We start from the raw sequence: 25,381 nt of genomic DNA on the forward strand, positions 1-25,381 counted from the left end.
ATGTTAGACACTAACACCATGCCTACAAAGTATGAATTCAATCTGAAGCATATAGTCACCTGAGATGATATTAAACATCCTTGGGTTCAGGATAGCAGGACAAATCAGTCGAAGAAAAACAAAGCCACTGAAATAGGAAGAAAATTGGGTTTTGTTCAATAAAATTTTAAAAGAATGAATATAAAACTGAGTAGTCTTTAAGGATTCAAGTTAGCATGGAACCTCTTTGAGACTGACACCAACCAACCAACCAGCCTGTGCTCTGTGAATGCGCTAAGGAAGGAAGAATACCACACTATGACTTGGTATCTATGGTATAGAAGCTGAAAGAATAGGTATGTTGCTTTCACAGTTAAGATAGCAGTTGAAATCATGTGGGAGGACTCAACGGTAAAGCCAAGCTCAGGTCAGGAGTGGTGGGCATAGGGACCCTCTCTTTTGGCAGCAACACATCCTTAGGTCAGGCTGTTGTAGAAAATTAGTAAGGGATGTGCTGGCTTCCTCCCTGAAATAACTGCTGCCTTCTAGACAGACAACAGGAAAAAGCGCCCTGTTTTGGCTGCAGAACTAGGAACTCATTCAACAGAAACCCCCAACAGCATGAGAAAGATCTGACTTTCTGTTCCTGGCAGAAGTAACTACATCCACCTCAGGTTAACCTCAATTCTGTCTAACTGCTATACAGCAAAGTAACCTATGGACCAAGTAAAACAATCTAAACCATCTTTATTTTTGTTCAGAGTGCTTGGACACTACCAGCAGACTGGCCTTCACTGCAGGAATACCAAACCCTGACTACTTCTAAAAGGGGAAGGGGACCTTAAGCTACCTTACCTGTTAAGTAGACAGTGATGGCTATGTCCATATTACTTGAAAACAATATACATAGTGGTGATGTCAACACACCTTCCATATGTCCAAGACACATAATATGTCCAAGACACGTAATATATACTGTTATAGATGTTTCTTCTCCCAATCCCATGAATTATGGGCTAGTAAGGCAACATTTCTTGCCCCTATGTGAAACTAAAATACTTTCTAAGGTATGAATTTACAGCTATGAGGGAGCAAATAATTTCGAACTCCTGGCATATATAAAAATTCCTTTTTTAAAGTGCCAAAAGCTGATGGCCAGTGAGGTATGAATGCAGGGATGGGTCTTGCTGATACAGAGGATCTGGTGCTTCTTGCCCTGGTCAAGCTGCCCACACTAAGAACTGACTTGGAATATAAATGGGGATTTTGCAACCAGAGAGAAACAGCAGCACCTTCTGACTAGTAGATACCCAGGCATCTAAAAACTGTTCATCTGCCCCCGAGTATTTTGTCACTCTTGGACCAAAACCAGTGCAATTATAGATAATTGTCACTGAAGGCTGTGAAACTCTACTGCAGAGAGAAATCACTACTATCCCCTTGTGAAGACTCACATCACAAGAGCAAGCAATCCACTATTTACAGCGCCCAGTGGAAACCTCTGGAACACCCTGAATGCAGACTGTGTCCACTAAGGAAAGGTGCCTGGTTCTCTCTGGAGCTGGGGAAGAGGAGAAAGAGAGGTGGTTTTCACCTCTGAGCTCTACAATCTACCCTTCATAGTAAGGGGCTCTCACAGTAAGAGCAGCCTCCATTCGAAGGCAGTGCCCCTGCATGGTACCCTGGGTGACGTTAAGGCTTTGGGTGTCTGCAGTGATAAACACAAACCAAAGACAAAAACCCTCTGAAAGACTCCCCCCATGGGAGACTATCCTAGCAAGTTGTATGACTGCTAGACACCACAAAAAAAAAAAAAAAGAGAGATGTGGTTCTTCAAACCCCAGTAGTTTTAGAAAAACACTGCCAAGACCCATCTTTTCAAGGACTTTTGTTTGACCTGTGGCAGCAAGGGAGAGTGCTAGAGGAAGAACCTGTGTACTGCATTGCTGTGTGAGTGTACGCTGGAGGTTTTGTGGTTGGTGTGACTTCAGAGGAGGCAGGTTCAGTAACCTCCTGCCACATTTTTAGAGGAGCTCTGGGATGTTTCAATGTGATTGGGCTGGAGCAGAGAAATGAAACAAAACTGGGACAGCACTGAATTAAGTGTTTTTGGAAACAAGAGTGTTGGCTGGGAGTGATCCAAACCAGCAGCCTTTGGGAGTCTTCTGCCATGCAGACAACTACATATCCCAGTGCAGGCAGTACCTCAGTGACACCTAACAACGCTCCAGCTGTCTCTATGAGAAGGCATTAGACTCCTTACCATGCTGGGTCTGGATTTTAAGTCATGCAGATCTTAAACCACTTAAGATTTCTCCAGCAATTAACACACACTATGTAAGAGCCCCTAGGTAAAGGACAGTTCTCCCAGATGGCACATGACAGGAACATGATCTTCAGAGGTCACTGCTCTCTACAGGTATCAAAGTTAACTGTTGCTTTGAGAGAAGCATGAAAAGGGAAACCTCTGTATTACATTAGTCTGTAAATCTTGACACAGTGCAAGTAAATTCAAAGTTAAAATGACTTAAGTAAAGCTCTACTGACCTCTCTACTGCATCACCTTACTCTGTCAGGGCTCTAACAACATGGTTCAGAATCTAGCAAGATCATAATCCTTGACTGGGATATCGTGCCTCAGCATCATAAGTATCTTAAATACAGCTGTGACCTTTGCAGGTTTGTCACAGAAACAAAGGTAGATAGGCAAACTGAGGTACATCAGGTAGATAGGCAAATCTGTAACAAGACTTGAGAAGATTGTTTTCAGAATAAAGTGACATGCAACTTACCTAACAACCCTGGTTCTCATGGTGGTATTGGCTGGCCACTTATTTTGAACAGACTTCTGTAGGCATCCATAAATATACCTCAGTGTCCTGGAAAAGTCATAGCTAATTACTCATTACATTAAACTTAGAGAATCAAGAAAGCTGGTCAGAAAGGATCTAGACCAGCCTCCTAATGGAGGCAGAACTACTGTCAATTCTACATTTATAATTCAGACATAAGCCTACGATTCTGTGATTTATACATTCGCTCTTAAAGTTCATTAATTCATAAAAAGGCAATTTATATTAGAAAGTACATTTATAAACAGCAAGGAAAGACCTTAATGACTGTGAAATTCTATAAGCAACACAGTGACTATTCATATATGCATTAAATGTTTTACAACTATTTCTTAAATTCTATATCCTTTAAAGAAAAGACAATTTAGATGGTGTGGGTTTTTTTCCCTGAAACGTTTATCTTCTTAACTAAACAACTGCTTTTCCATGAGTGTTAGGTGTTTAAAAGTTAAGCAGCCACAGCAAAAGTCTTCTCACATTAGAAAGGAAGGGAAAGTTGTGGCATGTTTCAGAGACTGTTGAGAGCTGCATCATGCAGACTTAAAGGAGTGCAGGTTTTAATGCTAACCTTGCCAGCAAACACTGAATTCCTTCTCTGCTGTCCCGAAACTGAGGATTTTGTTTACTTTAAAAGCTAATGACACAGTGAAAGAAAACTGTTAGTACTACCTGCTTTTTGTTAGATGGTTCACATCAGAACTATGAACACCAGTTATTTTAGCAACTAAAGAGAGGAGAAAAAGTACTCCCTGCAGTTGCCTAGCAGAGAGAATCAGTTGTAGCATGGTATCGTTCTACTGTTTCCTGCTTCTATTTTTAATATGCTGCTAATAATGCCATCTCTTGATAAGAGGGGGAAGCCTGGAAAGAATTTGTAATCAAATATATATATATAACTGACTGCTAACTGCTATTGTCTTCTATCTCTTTGTGGAAACATGAGATTGGTTAGTGTTATTATTCTTCTTTCCCTGATCCCTGGGGAATTTTCAAATACAGATCTGAGCAGAGAAGCGCAAACTCACGGAGGGAGTATCTCAGCAGCCATGAATATCTTCTCCACCAGTTCTGAAAGTATGCTGAGTAGATGTGCCAAATTAGTGTTCACATCTTCATTTTTTTCTAACTTCGAGGGATTTAACTAAAAATTAAAAAAAAGAGGAAAAAGAAGTTTATTCTCCTAACAGAACTGCATATATAGTTTCACAGTATTACACACCGAACACTACTCCAACACAAATTAAATACTCTGCTGCTGCACAAGTGTTACAGAACTCAGGAGTCTGTTTCAGAGGCTGGTGAGGGAACACAAAGAAGCAATGGTTTTACATTCTAATATACTAGGCTTTTAACAGCTCTGATGTTCACCACTACCCATTCACATTACCTTTCTGTCTCTCTCAATCCAAATTTCTGATGACTCCCATCCTTTCCACAATTAAGTTAAAGTGAAACACAGAAGTTAGGAGGGTCATTTTAAAAACAGTAGTTTCACCATTAGTAACAATCATTTAATATCAGCATGCTTTAAATTAAAACTAAACTTTAGACATTGACTTCTACAGTATCTTGAGTTTATGAGTAGTTACTTTGGTTAGTAACTGCTACGGAACAGCCTACAACTGATAGAGAATAAATACATGAAGAAATTCTAATTAAAAGGCTTTAAAAGTTCTACTATGAATACTGTTCAAACCAACATCTAGGGAAAAATAATCTCTTAATGAATTCAGTTCCTGGATTTCTCATGTAAATGAATTTTAGTTCTCAGAGATTAATAAATGTCTCTGAAGCTAATGTTTAATGCAAACATAAGAACCAGTAGATAATCATGCCAACAGATCAAAAATCTTTACAAACATAGCTCTAGGCATCACCTCACAGGACTGCTTGCTCTCCATTATCTTTAATATAGAGTCTTTCAGTGCATGATGAACAAAGCTTGTTGCTGTGGCTTTCATATACTGCTCCATAAGTGTACTTGCTAAAGTGGTAGCACGGAACAAGGTAGTAGCTTCATCTGAAATAAAAAAAGACAGGAAAGAGAAAACCTGAGAAAAGGAGACAAGTAGAGGAAAAATGTCCAGTGTTTACACTTGGATATAAGTTGCAACTACAGGTGGAAAAGAGTTCCAGTAAACTGATTTGGTGCAGTACCTTCCATGCTTATCTCCCTGTCATTTAGTGTTCGCAACAACAAGGACTCCAGCTTTTCATGAAGAAAAATCTTCAACAAAATGCCAGCCAACAGTGTTCTGTCCTGTCCACAAACATGTGATAAGGCATAGACGACATGAAGCTCTTTCTGGAGTATAAGCTGAAACAAAAAACAGATATTCAGAAGCTCCCAAACAGGTAACAGCTTTAGAAAAACTGGTATCACAGTTACAGATGTCACTATAAATGTTATTTAACGGTGTGACCAGTTTTACTGAAATCTGTTTCAAAGAAATTCGTTCAAGAAAATGAGTTTTGACAGACAAAACATGGGAAGTTAAAGCACTTCATACCTCTTTAAACTCACTGTACTCCTCTTCTGGCATGATCTTCTCCATCGAATACCGTGCTCGAACACGCAAGGACCCTGGCTCAATGCCCTTCAAGGGTACATGGGAACTGAGCTGGAACCACTCGTCCGTCGCGTGTCCTTTCTGTAACCGGCTTAACTGACAACGCATGAACACTTGAGGAAAAATAAACCACTGTTAAAGTTATCTGCAGCAAAACAGTGTGATTATTGAATTAAAAAAAAAAAAAGGTTTATTTTCAGCATGTCATCTTGTCTCAGGAAAAAAGTATTACTAAGAGTGATAAAGATTCCTGCTACCAATACATCGACAGATTGTTTCTTCAGTGGTTTAATGACTCCTCTAATATAAATACAAAGCATTCTCCAAAGGATGTACACCTCCACATTCAAAAATGCCACATGGGTATTGACACAGTTTTCTTCGTAACACCCAAGAAGTGAGAAAAATAATGCCACCCTGCAAATCCAGGCAGCTGTCAGAAACTCAAAACTCATGAAGTGTTCAGATTTCACTGTCCTCTTCCCAGCCCCGGGCTGATAACGCCATCAGGTCTGCTCCTTGACCACCTTGTCCCTTCTCACTATTTACCTTTATAATTCTCCTGTGGCTTTCCCAAACAGTACAAGAGAAATGCCTATGGCAGTAAGTCCCAGGTGAAGGCTGGAAGTTTATGAGAATTATGTGAAAAAAAACCATGTTCCCAAGCAGCTTGCTGCCTAGATGACGATGAAGTCAGCTTGAGAACAGGCAATTCACCTTTCAGTGATGCTGGTCTGTAGTTCAAGTTTCACATTTAGCCTACCAGCCTGGATCTCTTTTCAAGCCTCTCCATGATACCTCTTTTTAAACTTGACAGATTATTAAAAAAACCCCAAACCAACCAACAAACAACAAAACGAAACTCAAGAGTTTTATTGCTTGTTTTTTCTCCACAATTCCTCAAAGCCCATGCACCACCTCGCAGAAACTGTCAGTAGATTTCCCCTTGCCCCAGTGCTGCAATACCCAGCAGGGCAACATTTGATACTGGAACAGAAAAACATCACATACAATGCTCACTTCAGGCCATTCTTGTTGCCTGTTTCATATTCTTTGGTGCTGGTAAACTGACCCAAGGTAATGCGGTCAAGGCATATGTAAAACAATTCCTCATCACCTGCTACTTATCCCCAGTGTGGATGTCTTTAAACCAGATAATCAACTGACTTTCCAATAATATTTCTACCCAGTATCAAAGCTCCTGTACCTGCAAAGCAGCAGTATGTTCTTCTTCTTACTTTGCTTGCCCATGTAAGGCTTGCACAGCTCTAACAGAAATGGTAAATGAAATACAGGATCTAGAAGGAACTGATGATTACACATTTCCCTGTTATTTCACATTTCCCTGTTATATAGTATCACCTCACAGCTATACTATAAATACTGTATCACCTTGCTTTGATTTAAAAAAAAAATGTAAGAAATTTCTGTACAGGGACTGCAGAAGAGTTGCTGTTATACTCAGTGACTTCACAGGAACAAGACTTTTTCCCATTCAGCAGCTTACACTGCCTTAGTAGGCTACCTTCAGTAAAGGGATGCTGTCAGCTGAAAAACATTAGGATCTTACACTCTGTGATGCAGCAAATTTTGAAAGAGAAACAAACATACAGGAAATCATCAAAACAAAACAACAGCTGATCTCTCAAGTAAGAATTCTCTTGACAACCATCTTGATCCAAAAAGAACACTAGAACAAAAAAGACTGAGGATTATTAATGGGTTATTTGCTACTGAAACTTCAGGGATGGTATTTAGTAGCAAGGTTGTGTTTTGATTGTTAGCATTGTATCCTGGGAATCAAAGTGAAGGGTGGCACAAGCTTAGGTCTGCTCCAGTCCTCAGACTGGAAATGAACCAGAATGTACTATGAAGCCTTTGTCCAACCTTGCCAGAACAAGAGAGAGCCATGAAGGAAAACCCACCTAGAAAAATGCTCGTTACTCAATCAGAATAAAAGCCATTTGAGATTTTGAGGCAGAGGAAAATGGTCAATACAGGGGCACACTAAATCCTGCCCTTTGCAGCCATGAGTCACTGTTGGGTTAGCACAGCCCGTCCTAGAAGAGCTGGGAAAGAGCTGTTCAGGACTGGAAGCTTTTTTTATTTGCCTTCTTCTTCAGAGGTGACATCCTTCAGTCCTCTCGTGGGGGTAGGCACTATGTTTTTACTACCACTAGCAAGTGCCTGATGGGCTCCCTAGCCTGAGTTTCTCCCCTTTGCCCACTTGAACGTGCTGGCTACACGCACTGCATGGGACAAGCATAGTGAGTACTGCCTGGAAAATGTGCTCCACAGCCACTCTTTTCCCTGCCAGCTGCACCACCTCAGCTATCAGCTTCAGAAACAACCTTTGGCACTAGTGCAAATAACAAGTGCCTAAAATGAAAGCCACTGGGTAATACTCTGCTCTACCAACCTCGCTGCAGGAGGTGAATGAAACATCATAAAAAAATGTTTCTTTTTCAACAAGAACTAATTTGAAATTAACTATATGGTGCAAAATCAAACCAGAACTTCCCCTCCAGTTCAGTACTGTGTGGCACTGCCCTGAGAGATTTGCTAATTCAACTGCTAATCATGTTTGAGCATCCCAGTTTGCAATAGCAGCAGATGAAGTCTAATGCTACAATCTATGCCTTATTTTTTTGTAGTCATATTATATATATTTAATTGAATAAATCCTTATGCAATCTGCATATAGAGAAACAACAGTATTTAAACAAAACTGGTATTGTTTTGTAGAATTTTTGACTATTTGAAATACTTTTAAAAACCAAGAATACTTCTTACACCCAAAATACTAACTATGGGATACTCATATCAGGCAAACCTCAAAGCCAAAGACTTGAAAACTCAGGAAATATTCTAAAATACTGAAAAAACAGTCTTCATGTATCACTTTGGTATTTAATTCCTCTAGGCTAAGATGAAAGAAATAACACAAGACCAATAACAGAGTTTTGGGCCTTCAACTGACATTACATGTCAGGAAGAGCAAGCAGAAAAGCTGGTTTAACCAACTGACCAGGAAGATAAACAGTACTGGCCTCATGTGACTCCCACTTCACTGAGTCCACATTTAACAGCAGTGTCTGAAAAGGAGATTGCACAGGGAAGGCACCAGTTCTTGAGCTTTTGAGGAGTTCAAGGGTTATTCAGGCAGTGCAGCACACCACTGAGTTAGATAAGGCGAGGTTTAGCTCTTTCTCCCCTACGCCACACTTCACATATTTAACAGGGCTGAGATATGTGTTGATTCAAGTTGACTTACTCTGATCCCTGTTTCAAAATGAAAGGACTGTTGGGTTTTGCTTAAGAGTTTACCTAACAGCCATAAAGAAACTCTGCCAATCCTGCTCCTAACCCAGATAAGGAAACCTTCTATCACCTCCATCAGCTGGGTGAATCCAGAGCCAACACTCTGTCCTTAATCTGGGCAGAGGAGGATACTACGGAAACACTCTTAAAGAAGCTACTGAAGTTTTCCATAATGTCTGTAAAGATTCATTTTATTAACCTAGAACTTTGGTGCAGACAGGTAATTAGTTTTGCAGCTCAATTGAATAAAAGAACAGTGCAAGAACATGGTCACAACTGCAAGTAGAGCCCTTTTGTCTGTCAGAGGATGAATCTTTTTTCTTGCTACTATGTAGAAAGTTTTCACATTGGTGGAAGAGAAAGATGTTTGAAATTTAATTACCTTCTCAAGAACGTTAAAAATTAATCCTGATTTTTCTACTTTTGTTAAGGTTTTCCTACAAAACTCTATCCCCACCTCCCAAAAATCAAGAGATTAGCACAGATGTATCAGGCCAGTAAGGCAGTACATACAAGCTGAAAGCAAATGCAATAAATCATCAATAATCTTGACAGGCTTTGTAACAGACATCTCTGAACACAATGGAAAAGAAAAAAGAAACACCTTGAGTAAGAGTAAAGCAAAACAAAAAGTAAAACCATTACATGTAGGAAGAGAACTAAACTCAAATGCCCCAATAATTCAAGAAAAAAATTAAACAACTTTTTCAAACTAAGCTCTGAATCCACATTCTTCAAACCTTTCTTTTCTAGAAAGCTGATCTATCTTACCAGCTTGCTGTTAATTTGCTGGAACAGAAAGAAAACCACAGCTGAAGAAGCAGCTGTCTGGGTTAGATGAGGAAAAGTAATTCTCAGAAACTTCGTAAAAGACAGAAGCAAATATGCTTCCTTTCCCATTCCAAGGGATGCTGAGGTTACTTCAGGTTCAAGCCCAAGAGTACTACAAGGAAAGTGGGTAAAAATGGAAGAAAATGATGCAAATTTTGTTCAGAGAGACTGCCTTTTTTTTTTTTTTTTAAATGGTGAAGTGTTACACCTTGTCTCCCTTTCTCAATGGAAGCAGCAAAAAAACCTGAAAAGGAATTCCACGCAATCAGACTTAAAACTCTGTGGGAGTTGAGCATTTCATGAAGCAGGCTCACACTGACAGCATCTCTTTCCTCTTGCCTTCTGGTAAGCACGTCACTTGAAAGCATAATGGCAACTCAAGATCAGGGCTAGAAAAGCCACAGGTGCACAGGTCTGGATTATTGTGCCTTTTACTACTAAAAACATTCAGGTTCTCACTGGAAAACCAGCATCCAACCCATTCAATCACAGCAGAACAGTGGGTGTAATAACAGACTTCATTCTCTTGTGACAAACGTTTGACAAAGGTAATGAAAACCACACAAAGTTTCCGTTGCTGCAATATATAAGCATCTTTTAAAGAAAAATACTTACATATATCTGGATCTTTACTTTTCTTTGTTTTGTTACTAAGACTTATCTCAAATCTATTAATATCAGATGAGAGATCACTAGGAGAAAAGACAGAAAGCTTCAATTAATACTATACTTGGCTGGCATTTAAGCTTATTCTAAACTCATTTTAATCCTGAGTTCTATCAGCCAAAGACTCGTATTAATTAACAAAGGTATTTGGGTGCTGATGGAATTTCTGCCCATAGAGAATCTGGCTGCTGTATAAACACACACATGGTATTTTTAAAAAGTGTATGTGAAACAGTACACAGTGTTAAGAACCTTCAATGCAACACAACTTACAAGTGGCATTTGGTAATTCAAGAGGATTCAGACTTACTCAAAGACAAACTCTTCCGACCACACAGGGTTCTGCCCTTCCCTGATGTGTGTTTTTGCTACCTGGACACTGTTCAGGTAGATGTTGCAATATGGATTAGTAAAATGCTTTACTGGGAGCGTATGAGCTTCTTCTACATGCAGAATGAGGCTGCTGACCTAAAAACAAATGTAGAAAACCAAAATTACTTTTTGTTGCTAAAAGAGAAATGCAAAACACACAACTGGATTCTTTTTTATCCTCTGTGTGGAAGCTTAACGTTAATATATGGATACCAAATTAAAACTACAATATTCCTATAAAAAGAGAGCACAGAAGAGAAGTAATGGAACAACGTTTTTAAAAGGCACCAGTGACAAAGAATTACTGAAATAATTACTGAAAACAACTCTCCAGCCCCATGCTTTAAAGGCATCTTGTTTTCTTTTTGTAAAATTATCTCTGAGGCGTTAGGATTTGGAACTATCAACTTCCCTGTGCACAGAAAATGTTACTGAAATCTAAGGCTGGCACACTGAATAAGAGGAGCCATGGACAACTTGAAACACAATGGCTTATTTTGGTGCCTTCCCAACAGACTGCATACAATTCCCCTGTGCAACACATTATATTCTATTCCTTTATGTAGTTGAGCATTTTCTTCAGTATTTGGAATGAAGAATTGTTTCAAATTGCCACTCTTTCTGCTTTGCTTTTGCAGCTTGAAGGTCCCTATTTCACATTACCACTTTATTATGGATTCATCTAATTTACTTAATTTGCTCAGAAGTATCCAAACATATTTAACATTAATTACAGAAAAGTTGTGCATCTTGAAAAGCACCCTGTTTTATTCCTTTCTCCACTGCCTGTTAAAACAACTGCATGCAACGTTCCTAACATTCAAAAACATCAGGGATTACTGAAGTATTTTACTGTTAACTCTCCAGTCATCACAGATGTAGCTAGTTATGAATACCTGTCCTCTGCCTCTGAGGAAATTCTGGCAAACGCAGAGCTTTCAAGAAGCCCAGAGAAATTAAGCCACAAGCAAGGTTCTGCATGTAGCAGTTAATCAAGTATTTTGTTTACACAGAAGTCTGTCAGATTTTTACAAAGTATCCCACATGTGGTCAATCTGAACAGTTAAGATGATACAAATGCTGACTTCTTTGTGCTTGACTCAAGTGAGTATCTTGCTATGCATTAATAGGCATGTGCAGATTGCCTAAAGCTATTTTGGGTTTAATGTGCATAGACATTGTAACAAAGTGTAAATCATTCTGTTTGGTTTCCTTAGGGTACTGTGTAACTCCAGAAAGGAAAGTAAGTACATGCAGGATTTACTACTGTTGAGAGGAAAATGCTCAGAATTAATCAGTATTGTTGTACATGGGGGAGATAAAACCTTCCCCCTTGACATGCACCAACCACATAAAATCAGCTTCACCTGACGCAGACGTTTATTTGATGTTCCTGGACTGGTTTTTCTTAAACTGCAAAACATCTGCAGAGCTTTCATCCAGTCCTAAGAGAGAAGGATTCAGAAGAGTTTAATAAAACAAAGTCAGATACAGCTTCTTGCAGTAGAACAGATGTATCTAAAAAGAGTATCTGAAGTTTTCCCCCAAGCTTGGCGAAACCTAAGTTTATTATACTATAATTGCAAAGTATGCAAATTCAAATATTAAAGCAAAACCCTTATCTTTACTAAGCAAAACCTAATAAAGCATCTGCAAATCTGAGCCATTTTATCTTTTAGAAATATTGAGCATTGCTAATGGATAGAGTGTGAGATGCTTACCAATTTTCCAGTTGAGTACTATTACATGAAATTACAAATGGCATATGAAATGAAGCAAAACTTGTTTGCTTCTGAGAAAATTACAGCTAACCATCCAAATGGTTTATTCTCTCCAGTATTTCTGCATGGCAAAGATAATACTGTGCACACTTCAAACACAAATGAAAACAGTGTGAACAGAGAACCACAGAAGCATACATCCAGCATTCTCTGCTCTGCTCACAGATGCATTGAAGCAGAGTGGAAGGATGGCTCCTGTTTTGATCAAGGAAATAAACAGGTTGTCTAACACCACACTGACTGTAGAATCTTTGTGTGTTTGGGGGTTTTTTTAATTAACTGAGTTGCTAAGAGGCACTGCCGACTCGCCAGGCCACTTGTGAAAAAGTCACTGCTCCGTGAGAAAGCTGCTAACGGAGGAGCTTTGCAAGGGGTTCTTGGAAGGTGGAAGAGAAGTTACAGCCTCATTCTCTAGTTTTTGTCCCCAAATTCTGCATCGCCCTTGCAAAGCACAAAATGTAGGTTTTGACACACAGCCCTCTTAAGTCTGTAGCTCAAAGATCTGCCATCTACTCCCCCAAGTGCAATTTAACGATGTCATCAGAAAACCCACCACACTGTTCAGTCTTACCTTTCTTATCTTCCACATCTTAAAAACACAGGAGCACTCACTGCAGCTGTGCTCAGCTACACTAGTTTCTGAGTCACGTTTCAGGTTTCAAAGCCTTCCACAAGAGGAAAAGCTTTCAACTCTGCATCACAAAGTTTCAGTAGCTTGCTGCCTTATTCTCGGGAGTGGTGATTAACAAAGACACAGCAAAAAGAGTCCCCTAAATACTCTTAACAGAAATATTTCTGGATGCATAGTGCACCTCTACAGTCACTTGTGGCCAAAAAACCTCTCTTGTTCAGTGCCAAAGTTTGTAGCAGTGAGAACAAACAATGTGCCACAGTAAGCACAGTATAACTGGCATTTAAGGCTACATTTTACACCACTACACAACATACAGACAACACCCAGTCCATAGGATGGCACTGGGTTTTTTATGTGTTTGACACATTATTAGAAAGCTTCAATGTATGAATAAAGATATTCTTCCATGAAAAGCTACAGGGCAAAGAAAGCTGAACTTTCTCAGAAGAGAAACATCCAAAAACTTTCCTGGGCCAAAGCCATATTATTAAAACCCCTGTATTCTGTACTAAAGTAGTGAACAGCCAGTTAAGCAGCTCAAAAATAAAAGCAGATTATACCAAATGCTCAGAGAATAAGAAAGGATATTCTGCCTTCTACAAATTCCCAATTGTTTTTTATTTCTAGAACACAAAAGACATTGCAGATGTGACAAAAATGAAGGTACAGTAATGAGGGTGGGAATTAATGTATATATTCTCAATTACTATACAGCACGCTGCTTCTCCGAGGGAGCACGTCAAGAGCTGTGTCACAGATGCCACTGTATCACTCTGATGTCATCTCAGTGGCTTTCATAATTTAATTTAACATTAATGTAATATTAATTTAAGATTAATTTAACAGGAGAATTTGTGCTTTCCTCCATATACAGGACAAGAAAACTAAATTTATACAGCCTTCAAAGTCTAACAAGTAGCATTCTATTACCAGTGCTCTGAAAAAATCACTCAAAATCAAACACAAAGCTTAACTTCTGATGCAAAAGGTGTTTTTCAGACCTGTGGACTTTCAGAGGTATAAACTTAATAATAAATAGGGGCACTGCCTCATCTTAGATACGCTCTCATGCTGGTGAGTGAGTTTCAGGGGATTAGGTTGAATCCTTCAATTCTTACTCAGGAAACATAGCCACTAGCGAGCTAGCAACCAAGTGATACCCATTAAAACTAGAGAACCTTAATTTCTGTGCACAATCAGGGCAGAAAACAAATACTGAGTTATGGACAGGACGAGTAACTGCAAAAGGCAGGTGTTCATTGTACTTTGGTCACTGGGTACATATATATGCATTAGCATTTTGATTTGTATCAGGAATAAGCATTTGAAGGAAATCTCCCACTTAGTATGCTTGGGTTTGTAACATGCAAAAGTCTTGGAGAGTAAGTTATTGTCCTGATCTGAACTGTGCCAAAACCAAGTATGTTCTCCTGAAAAATATGATGGAAAATAATGCAAGTTCATTGGATGGGACCTGTCCCATAAAAAACACAGAGTGCAGGTAAAGTTAGTGCTGGATTCTCAGTACTGACTGTTACACTTACACTGCTAATACACAGTCACTAACTATTCATGGTACACTTACTGCTTAAGAAGGGCAATATCTTTTAACACCACATGGCATAAAACCTACTTTTAAAATTGTGTTTCTCAAGAAAAGGTCTCACCTGTGCTTGTTCTGGAGTTTCGCCTGCAAAGTAAAAGATGTAATGCTCTTCACTAAAGTGCTGAACTACTATCTGAAAACAGTTTGGCCTGAAAAATAAACAAAAAAAAAAGAGAGTAAGTTTTATTAATCTTTGTAATATTAACAGACGTGCCCAGTTGTCCATCCGTGCCAAAACAAAGTTTACACAATTAATACATTTCTGCTGTTTGTCTGGATGAAGCACTGAACTTTTTGGGTTTTGTACACAAATAGCATCACCAGACACAGAGAAAGAATTCCAACTAAAAAATTTCTCAGGTGCTTCAAAAGTGCATTTTATTCTGAATGTATTATGTCATTTTAAGAAAACAGCACTTAAGTACAGCTATTTTGTATTGGAATATTGATAGAATTTTATAATGGCCTGTACCAAATAGGCAGGTGTGCTGACATAGAGTTAAGGCAAAAACCAGCCACCTGGTAACAGAAAAGACTTGTCAGTGAGGAGTGCTCCTAGAGCCTTTAAAAGCAGGAGAGGGTCAACATTAGTTCCCAGCCAATTAATCGTATAGTAAGGATTTGTTCTTTCAGGAGTCTGTGAAACAACACTAAACACAAGGAGTTCTCTCTCTGAATGTGTCCCTCACAGCCTATACACTGATGACTGATTGTGACACCAACTATTACAACCATAAATGTAGTTACAGCCTCTTTGTCATTTTGTGTCTCTCTGCTCATTTGACACAGCTCAATCACTAACACGCTCTGCTGTTAAACTGCAGGTGACTCGAAGTGCACACTTCACTCCTGCCCTTCCCACACTGTGCTCAAGGAAACAACTCCCCACACCAGCGTTAGGTGAAGGACCCGACTTCATTCACAAAGCAGTTTCAGTCCTCAGCTCCCCCACGCATTCACAGCATGCTGGCCATGCCACAGAAGGGTGGGGGAGAGTGGGAAGCAGCGACATCAGGGGCTAATTAAATCATCACCACCAAAGAATCATCTGAGCTAAAAGATTTGCCTGTAGTTCTGAGAAAAGGGCAAGGGCAGTTTTTACCAGCTGCTTAGAAATGCAGGAGCAACTTCATCTCAGCTGCAGCCCCACACTAACAGCTTCCACAGCTGGTGCCACCACACATGTCCTCCTACATACACGTTTAGAACCACTCAAGCTCCAACTACACTTCAACCCACAGCACAGTGTTTCTCAGAAGTTGTTGACGACAGTCAACTGCTACTCAAAATGTTCCTTGTTTACAACATGCACAGCCTCCTCCTGTGTAACTCACACAAGAAACATTTCAGTATCTTTTTAATTACTCTCTTCAATTTACCTGTACTTATACTACCTATTCCATTACTTTAATTGATTTTTTCAAAAGTCTTAAAAAGGTTTTAACCCTGACAAACCAGATCAAACAACAGCACTGGTTTTGCAGCCTAAGAAATGACACTTATTTTAAGCATCTGAAGGTTGTGTAGTTTGTGGGGTATTTTTTTTGTGTAGGTTTCTTTTTTTCTCCACAAAAATAACCATGAGTTGACAATGTATCTTTTTAAAATAAATAAAGAGGTATAGGACTACCAGAATTTCTAACATGTGTAGGATTAAGTCTACCTATTTCTTCTACGTGACATTATAACACAAGACAGCACTGAACTTTATGTCACTACTAATGAACGCTTTCTTGTTAATTACCAATTCTAAGCAAACCACTTTTGATTCTCAACTACTTTGTTGATGATCACATCTCTTGCAGTTGGCACATTCTGAGGATCCACATGTGTCAGTAAGACCTGATGGGGAAATTAGCTTTGAATATATTAATTGTGCAAAAACAATTTCTGAGGGCGTTGACTTACATGAACTAGATTACTACTATTAGTTTCATCTAACAGAAGTACTTGTTCTGAAACAAAAAAGCAGTTACAGACTCGATTTAACCAAGGCAGTTATCAACTACCTATTAAAGGAATGTAAATATTTTGGACAAAATTCTTTATCTTGTCAACTCTTGGATCAAAAGGCTTAAACCCATCAGTTCACAATATCTAATGCTTAGAAAATGAAAGGTGAAACAGTTAATGCACTGAGGATTAAAAAGTTTCAACGGAAAAAAGCTCAAATCACCACCACATCTTATCAATAACAATTTCATGCTAAATTCTAGATTTTCTGATTAGAAGTTGTTCATGCACAGCTGCTAGCAACAGAATTGCCAAGTTCCTAAACAGTTTCTTGCTAAACAAGTTACTATTCATCAACTACATCTATCTACCTGTCTCCTCCAAGCCTCTCCAACTAGAGGGGTCCTCGTCTGAACCAAGAGCCAGGATGCAAACCAGGGCCCCACACACCTCAAACCAGCAGCAAACACTCCTGTTGCACATAGGAAAATTAAAAGCCATCCTACCTGCCAAACAAACTGTCATGTACTCCATAGACGGAACACACGCTAAGGTCTATTAGTCCTTTGGGTTTTGTGGCTCGTTTTTCACTTTCAAAATAAATAAGCTGGGCATCATTTCCCTCTAGTATAAAGTATAGGTTTTTCCATCTCTTTCCTTTACCTGCAGAAAGAGTCAACAAAAAAAAAAAGTTATGACACTGTTGACAATAAAGTGTAAATTTTGTAAATGAAGAAAACAAAAGAGGGCAGTAAAGCTTTTGTCAAACTCTGAACAGAAGAACAATGCACAGGGAACCATATTTAAGTTATAACAGCAGCATACACACTCAATTTTATGCAACATGTGGCTAAAACTAGACCCCCTCCACAGATACAGGTATTTATTTAGGTGTTCTCTAAACATTTTCACTTTATTAACAGGATTAAGCAGCTGCATATTAGCCACCTGCACAGAAAGTTCCTGTCAGTGCTAAGGCTCTGTGTCTAAACAGTTTGCAAAAAACAATGCTGTGGATCCCTCTTATTACAATTTTAGTTAAGAAACAGACTCCTGACATGAGAAAGTTACTCCTAAACTCTGACCAGTGCTTAACAGATTGCATTATATTATCTTGAAACAACATGGCTGAAGAACAGAAATGGGACTAGGTTTTATGCAAATTTAAATCTGAAGCATGCCCAAACACAGCTATAGCTAAGAATCTGTCTGGTTCCACTTGTTTCAAGGAAGATTTGTGAACTGCAGTATACCTGGAACTTTCTGTAATTAATGCCTGTCACAGTACCATTCAGAAAAAGCTTTCTGCATTAATTTCACACTTTGATCATCATAAATCCACCGTGAATTTCCATAAATCCACCTCAATAAATGAGCATTAGCACTGTTTTGACAAGACAAGTCTAACACTCAGTTATTACACTCCAGTCTCCTAGATGGAAGTGATCTTAGTGAATTTGTTCCACATGCAGCTATGTACATCTCTCTGCACCTACTCAATACTCAGGTTTGCACGTTTAAAGCATCTCATTCTCTCTTTTGCCTGAAGGTTTTCAATTAAGCCTTACTTAATTCCTCACTCCAGGGCACGTACTCTCAGAATCAGCCTTCTCATGAGAAGAGATGCTTTCTTTGTTCTGTACAGAGAGTACAGTTTGGGGTGGTTTGTGGTTTTTAATGTCTCCTTTATGCTTAGCTATATTTAAGAAAAAATCACACCTCCTTTCTCACTTTTGGTTGTTGTTCAGATGACTATTGGTAACTGGTCTCTGTCATTTACAGAAATTTTATTACTGATGCTTTTTCTGTTTCCATTAATGCTGATTTTTTTACCAGTGAAAATGGAACAGCTTCCTCAGAACTTCAAAGACCTGCTCAATGGCATTTCTTCAGGGTTATTCTGAGATAAGTCAAGCAGTCAGCTTTTAATGTACTTACTGTGTTTTATGTTGACTCTTGGCAGTCTTGAAATCCTAAAAAAGTCACTATGTATCTTGTACAGCAGAATATACATTTTAAGTACAAGATTTAAAACACATGAGCTAACTTTGAGTAACAAAATTAAACCAGCTGTGCTCTCCCATGAATGTACAGATGTATACTATTCTATCTCTAATCTACTTCATCATCTAGAAATGATTGAGCTCCAAATTAAATAAATACACTTCTAATGAAAATGTACTTTATGTAATGAGTTTGACTGCTGCCTTTGACAGGGGTGCTTAGTTTTTGTGCAGTGCTCGATGCTTTTCAGAACTGACAACCAATGTTTTCACCTTGGATGTTATTTTATAGATCATGGTGTCCAGTTACTGTACTACTTAAGGAAAGAGACTTTTCCTACTGCTCATGCACTGTCTAGAACCTTTTCCTCACTTCCATTCTGTCCTTTCTAATACCACTACTATACCAAATTCACAAAGTGTGCATGATCAGCTTGGAGAAGGGCAGGGTGAGAAGAGCAGGATGAAAAGAACTTTAGTGCTGAGGTGTGACCTCATAGCAGTCCACACCTTCCTCAAGGTGGGCAGCAGAAGGGGAGGTGCTGATCTCCCTTACCTAGTGACCAGTGACGGGACACAAGTAAAGGGAATGATGCTGAATCTGGGGAAGCTCAGCTTGGATAGTAGGAGAAAGTTCTCCACTGAGAGGGTGGTCAATCCCTGAAATAGGGTCCCCAGAGAAGTGGTCACAGCACTAAGCCTGTCAGATTTCAAGGAGCATCTAGGTGATGCTCTCAGTCACATGTTTTACGTTTACATAGTCCTGTGAGGAGCAGGGTGTTGGACTCAGCAATCCTTATGTGTCCCTTCCAACTTGAAATGTTCTAGGATTCTATGATCCATACCTGCATTTTCATTTTTAGAAGGAAAAAAATACAGAAGCAAATGCAACTCACTTTTCTTCAGAAGATAACCTTTTTTGACAATATTTTTATAAAAAGCATCCTTTGTTTTCCGACGAATTGTGTTGTAGATTTCTCTTCCATCCACTATATCATTAAGCACTTGTTCTTGGTGCTGGTAAACATATAAGAAAAACATATTTTAAGCTCAGAAATTGCCATTAAAAATTTCCTACTATGAAACTGGAACCAAGATCATCTTATTGAATGCTACCAATGCACTACTATGGTTCTCTAGTGCATTTTAATAAAGCAATAGCATTTTTCATGCAATCCTTACATATTTCCAGAATTATGACAGAAGAAAAAAGCTTTCAATACAGACCAATTTCTACAAATTAATATTATGTCTTTTTCCTATTAAATGGAAAGCAACATATCACAGTGGTTTCTGTTAAATTTGTGCAAGTCTCAAGTTTCATCTAGCTTCTAGCTGTCTTCTAACAAAGCTTTCAGGACTGAGTAATCATGGAAGCAAAACTCTGAAGCAAAAATAATGGTGCAGATTACAATTAAAACCAACTCACTTGAAGTTGCACAGTTCCTCATTAATCTCATTAGGACTCACATGTCCTAATTGAGAACAACTCAAGAAGGGAGAAGAAAGCATAAACTAGAAACAGAAAGAGGATGAATTCACACAGTAAAATGTAGGGCCTGGAAATGCAAGTAATAAATGAGAATGGCTAAAAAGCCAAGCCAAGTTTGACCTTACAAGTAAGGTGATCACTGGAAGTTCTTTAGCCCTAAGAAAACATGAAAAGTAAGACTGTCAAGCAGTGAGAAGAGTGTTGAGATGAAAAGCACTATATGAACTGGCTTATACTAAATATTCTACTTTTCTTCCTGCTGCAAGAATTATGATTTTGAAGAAAATGACAAAAACACTATGAAAAAATTTGGTAATAATAAAAGGACTTACAGGACCTAAAATGGAAGCAACATCCAGATGTTTATGAGCTCAAGATAACCTCCATAACTACTTAAGGAACAGTGTGTGAAACAACAGATCAAGTGACAAACATTTTAAAGTTAATTTCATATTAGACACAGGGAGTCAATCAGACTGACCCTGAAAGGCTTTTGAATTCTTTCTTTCCCCTTCAAAAATATAGGAAGGGATATGACAAAGGGCTATCAAAGCTGAACATAAATTGCGCCACTGACCACTGATTTTTTTAGCAAATAAAGTGACAAATATATCTGAACAAACTAAAAGTATCTGGGTTAGTCTCACATAGAAAATTAGTCAATACAGGAACTGTAAGTGCATATGCAAAAAGCTAAAATGAAGACAATTACTGCCACGATTCAAGAATAATGATGGAGCATGAGGAAAGTTACTAGTGAGGCATTCAAGGAGCAGCCTCAGGATTCGTATTTGCTTTCTGTCCAAACTACATTACTGAGTGCAAGTTACCTGAAGCAAACAAGTGGGAAGCACTGATGACACAGGACAAGGAGCAGTATAGGAAAGATGGGTAACAAGGTGAAAGTTACACCTGTTGGTACTTGCCACCAGAAAAGGAGGAATGTGAACAGCCAAGTCATTCACAGGAGGCCTGAGCTAGGACATAACGTAGCTATGACAATATACTGGGTCTGTCTGTGTGTCTGTCTTCCTGAGTGACCAAAGCTCAGACACTGGCTGGGAATGAGAATGCTTATGGGAGGTAGTGAGTGACTGCATCACTGCCAACACCCCTCCCTTTGCTTATTAAACTGAACTTATCTCAAACCAGGCCATTCTTTGCTTTCACCCCCAACCTGGAGGAGAAGGGAGCGAGCAAAGAAAGGTGTGGGTCCTTAGCTGCTTGCACAGGTCAACACAACAGAGACCATGACACCTATTCTAAGATATTTATGTTACATATTTTCCAGGGAGAAAGGGATTTACCTATTACATGGTACTTCAAAGTGTTCTGGTCCACCACAGTGAAGAAAAAACTGATGGCTGCAGGGCAAGTATGGGAATATTACACAGAGACAGGATCAGCTCAGTATATTTTGCCTAGTGAGCTGACCAAGGCAGAATACCAAGAAGAAATGTTCTTGTATTACTAAGATGTCACAAAGGTGTGTGAACCAACCGTAACTCTTATTTCAGGAGGCAAATTTCTAACCATTGAAATAGGAAGGACTTGGAACAAGATATACAGGTATACTTTATAACCAACTATAAGCTTATGGAAAGCTGGATGATGGTGCTTATTACTGGTGGTCTTCTATGATGAGCTTCTGCTATGGGGTAAGAGCGCTCCAGAACAAGCCCTGCAATCATCCCTGAAGTTCTTCTATGCTAACAGGTTTCCTCTGGCAGAAGCAAAATCCCAGACACAAGACAAAAGGGCTGCCTGGTTTCCCCCTAACACGGCACAGCATAGTTGAGCCATGAACCAGAACTAGAGGCACACAGCAGAGGATGAGCACCTCAAAGGACAGACAAGGCTCACCATATTTTCTGTTGACTACAAACCAATTTTTGGGAAGTGAATGCATTTGAGGATAAAACAAAAGAAACACAAAACTGAAAAAATGAAAACGGGAGATGATGCTTTTTGCTAGCTGCAATTCAGTTCACAAATTCATTTGCTGATGATTGGGTGTATGGCTTCAACAATGCTCAGAGATGAAGTCTTACCTGCATTGGAACAGGATCTTTAAGGTAATACCCTTCAACAATCTGTTCTTTTCTATAGTGCTCAATGATGTCAGCAATACTGAATAAGAAAAAGAGGATGCAAATGTTAAAACAGGTTAGTATTTTCTCTGTTTGAGAATTTGCTTTCCCATACAACCACAGAAAACTTTCTCACCAAGTTTTAATAAAATCAAGCATTAAACATCATAATCTCATTTGTAGCAATGAGGATTTACTAATACACTGAAGTCAAGAAAGTTCACAAAACTGTACTCAGAATGTATTAACTGTAAACTCTGCAAAATATTTTAATTAGTTGCTTAAAATGCCAGATGAGGACACTGCTTTTTCCACACTCAAGTAGCACATGTGCATTACCAGCTTTCCAACCAGGCTTGAAATTGCTGTTCCATGTCAGTAATGATTTTCAAAGTTCTACAGAAACTACGGACAGGGTAACTGCAGAGAAATTTCTAAGAGGACAGGAACAGAAAAGATTTGAAGCAAAGTTTACAAAGATCATACTTGGAAGTCACTGAGCTATCCCCTGAAATTAAATAATCATCTTCGTAGCCTCCTCTGGACTGTCTCCAGAAGGTCCCTGTCCTTTTTATACCAGGGAGTCCAGAACTGGACACAATACTCCAGGTGGGGCCTGACCAGGGCAGAGTAGAGGGGGAGGATCACCTCCTTTGACCTGCTGGCCACACTCCTCCAGATGCACCCCAGGATCCCACTGGCTCTTAAGTTTATTTTTGCTGTTACTGAAATTTACACTCTAATGAAGAACAGCAACATGAACATCAATAGAAATGGGTCATTTGCATGCAAAATATTAACCTAAAAAAAGATGTAAATAATTAAGTAGAAAACAAAAATACACTGAGAATGCCTTCTCACTTCATTCTTCCATAGCTGTGTGTACAAAAACAATCAGCAAGGCATGCAGCAATTTAATCTTTGAGCTGTTACAGTTGGGTACAGTTGTGTCCAACACAGAAACAGTATCTGATATGGTAAAAGTGATCCCACAAACATTCAAACACAGTTACAGCAAAACATCTTTGTTCACTTCTAAAGCTATGAACTAGTGCATGGTTGATAATTATTCTTTTCACAAATATTTTTGTTTTCCAGGTGTGTGTATAATTACAGGAATTTTTCTTTCAGTATTACTGAAAGAAAACAATTTCCATTTTTACTGAGATGCACTCTACATATGCCATTTTCAGCATAAAAAATTAAACTGCCACACAACAGAAAATAATGACTCAGAGACATTTTGCAGGCAGAACAGCTACTGTAAACATCTTGTAATAAGTAAAACAGCATTATGTCATTTTTCTCACTCATCAAAACAAAAAAAAAACCCCTTGACTACCAATGTCTCCTCTCCTTCCTTGGTGAAAAATACTATCAGGAACGCCTCAATATAAGGAGGAGGTTCCATTTTTTTCCAATTTTCTAAAATGAGCAGAAGAATAATCTCAGCTGCATTTGAAAACTCCTTTTGTAGTCAGAGTACCACACATACTAGGAGTTTATGCCTCGATGGAGAGACCAAGGGCTTGGCTTGGCAGCCCTCTCCCACAAGAGAACTTGCTTCAGATGGCCACTGATATATTGCCTTACTGCTCAAATGCCTGAACAAACTGGATGCTGCAGAGACGCCAGCTATCTCCAGACAAGTACATTACAGAATGTGAATCTGCAAGCCATCAGACTTATCTACCAAGTAAAATACCAAGCACGAAATCAGACTGACCACAAAACTTATCTAGGGGGCAGGGAAATGAATCGTAACCTTCTCCTGTGCCTGCCAGCAATGACAATCCTGCTTACACAAAATGCATCAAGGAAGGTGCAAATAAGCACAGATTTAAAAAAAAAAAAGACATTACACATGGTTTGGTATACAGAAGTAAAGATGGATCTCAATACTATATCACAGCTACCTTTGGTAACTTTTAAATACTCATCATAGGGCTTGTTAGGTTCCCCATGTCCTTGAATAATTTTAAACTATCTCACCATCATAATAAGCAGGATCATTTGTTTAATATTTAAAGAGTGACCTGAGAGTTAATTCTAACTGCTGACTTTTCAAATAATGAAGAACCCCGAAAGAGCTATGAACCAATATTCTATACACTTTTAGGTAAAGAGTTATATATATATATATATAATATGAAGAACTAAATGTATATTATATCAAGGTAAAGAATGAATGTTAAACTCATATAGTTCAACCCCTCACAACACAGATTAATCTACCAGTTGAAACAAAATCATATGAAAATCGTCTACTAAATCTTCAAATTGTGCTGTCTCAAATTCAAGGTGACTTTGAAATTTCTTGGCTTCACAAACTCCTGCAGCAACACTTCTTACCTTCTCCTTTGACCTAGAACTACCAGAAAGAAAAAGCCATCCCTAGTTTTACTGTTTATTTTGTTTTGTTTTTTTTTTAAATGCAACCTGTTATGTAGGTTGAATTTTGGAAAAAAGGCAGATGGAAGAAAAGGGCAGAGAAATGGCCTGGTATATTTGTCCTACCATATGTTTACAAATCAGAGTTGGAACATTAATAAATGCTATCTTACATAAAAACAGTGTGAAACACATACAGAAGTTATTCACAGCGCTCTGAGCACAGACAACACTCCTGAAGCCCTGGAGTTTCTTTACTATTCTTCAGCTTCTTACTTTTTTGGATGGAAAATCTGGGTTTATAATTCACTGAGACTGTAACTGCAATCAATACACAGCAGACAAGGAGCAGATTGCTCTTACTTTATCTTGTAACCCATTCAAACCACAAAAACTGTCAGAGAATATTAAAGACACTCTACTACCAAGGATGGTTTTGTAAGGATGTGGTCTAATATTAATATCAGATTTCAAAGGAGATATCTTAAGCATATTTACTGAAACAGCTTAATTTTAAAAAGCTAAAAGTTAATGGAAACTGTTGAATAGAAAAATTTAAACAAGAAACAGCACTTCTTAAATCTGAAATCTCCACTTGCAAGACAACATTACAGTTCTAGATAAGCCACAAAGAACACTCTGCACCAATAAACACTAATAAGCAGTTTTGATTATCTTGCATAAATTAGTATTTTGTGTATCTCTGTTGTGGATTCAGTGCCCTGTTTCTTGCTTTCCAGCCACTTCCAACTGTGCCATACAATAAAACCACACATTTACAGATTGCTTTTTTACAGTTTCCCTGTTAAATGAATGGGTAACAAAAATTAAAGAGCCCAC

General features: G+C 38.6%; 1 protein-coding gene across 1 annotated transcript in view; it reads right to left on the reverse strand.

Annotated features, from left to right (window-relative positions):
• Positions 1–25,381, reverse strand: part of RASA1 (RAS p21 protein activator 1) — a 65,516-nt gene that overhangs the window by 7,730 nt on the left and 32,405 nt on the right. The window contains exons 9-21 of the mRNA XM_084278838.1: positions 22,112–22,190; positions 19,465–19,585; positions 17,072–17,228; positions 14,674–14,761; positions 11,959–12,036; positions 10,530–10,687; positions 10,169–10,245; positions 5,342–5,514; positions 4,989–5,148; positions 4,709–4,851; positions 3,857–3,972; positions 2,772–2,858; positions 60–127 (exon numbers count right to left, since the gene is read on the reverse strand). Of these exons, the coding sequence (XP_084134964.1) occupies positions 60–127; positions 2,772–2,858; positions 3,857–3,972; positions 4,709–4,851; positions 4,989–5,148; positions 5,342–5,514; positions 10,169–10,245; positions 10,530–10,687; positions 11,959–12,036; positions 14,674–14,761; positions 17,072–17,228; positions 19,465–19,585; positions 22,112–22,190 (1,505 nt within the window). The remainder of the gene's footprint in view (positions 1–59; positions 128–2,771; positions 2,859–3,856; positions 3,973–4,708; positions 4,852–4,988; positions 5,149–5,341; positions 5,515–10,168; positions 10,246–10,529; positions 10,688–11,958; positions 12,037–14,673; positions 14,762–17,071; positions 17,229–19,464; positions 19,586–22,111; positions 22,191–25,381) is intronic.

The sequence above is a fragment of the Gallinula chloropus genome, assembly GCF_964237585.1.
Source record: "Gallinula chloropus genome assembly, chromosome: Z".
Classification (NCBI taxonomy): Eukaryota; Metazoa; Chordata; class Aves; order Gruiformes; family Rallidae; genus Gallinula; species Gallinula chloropus.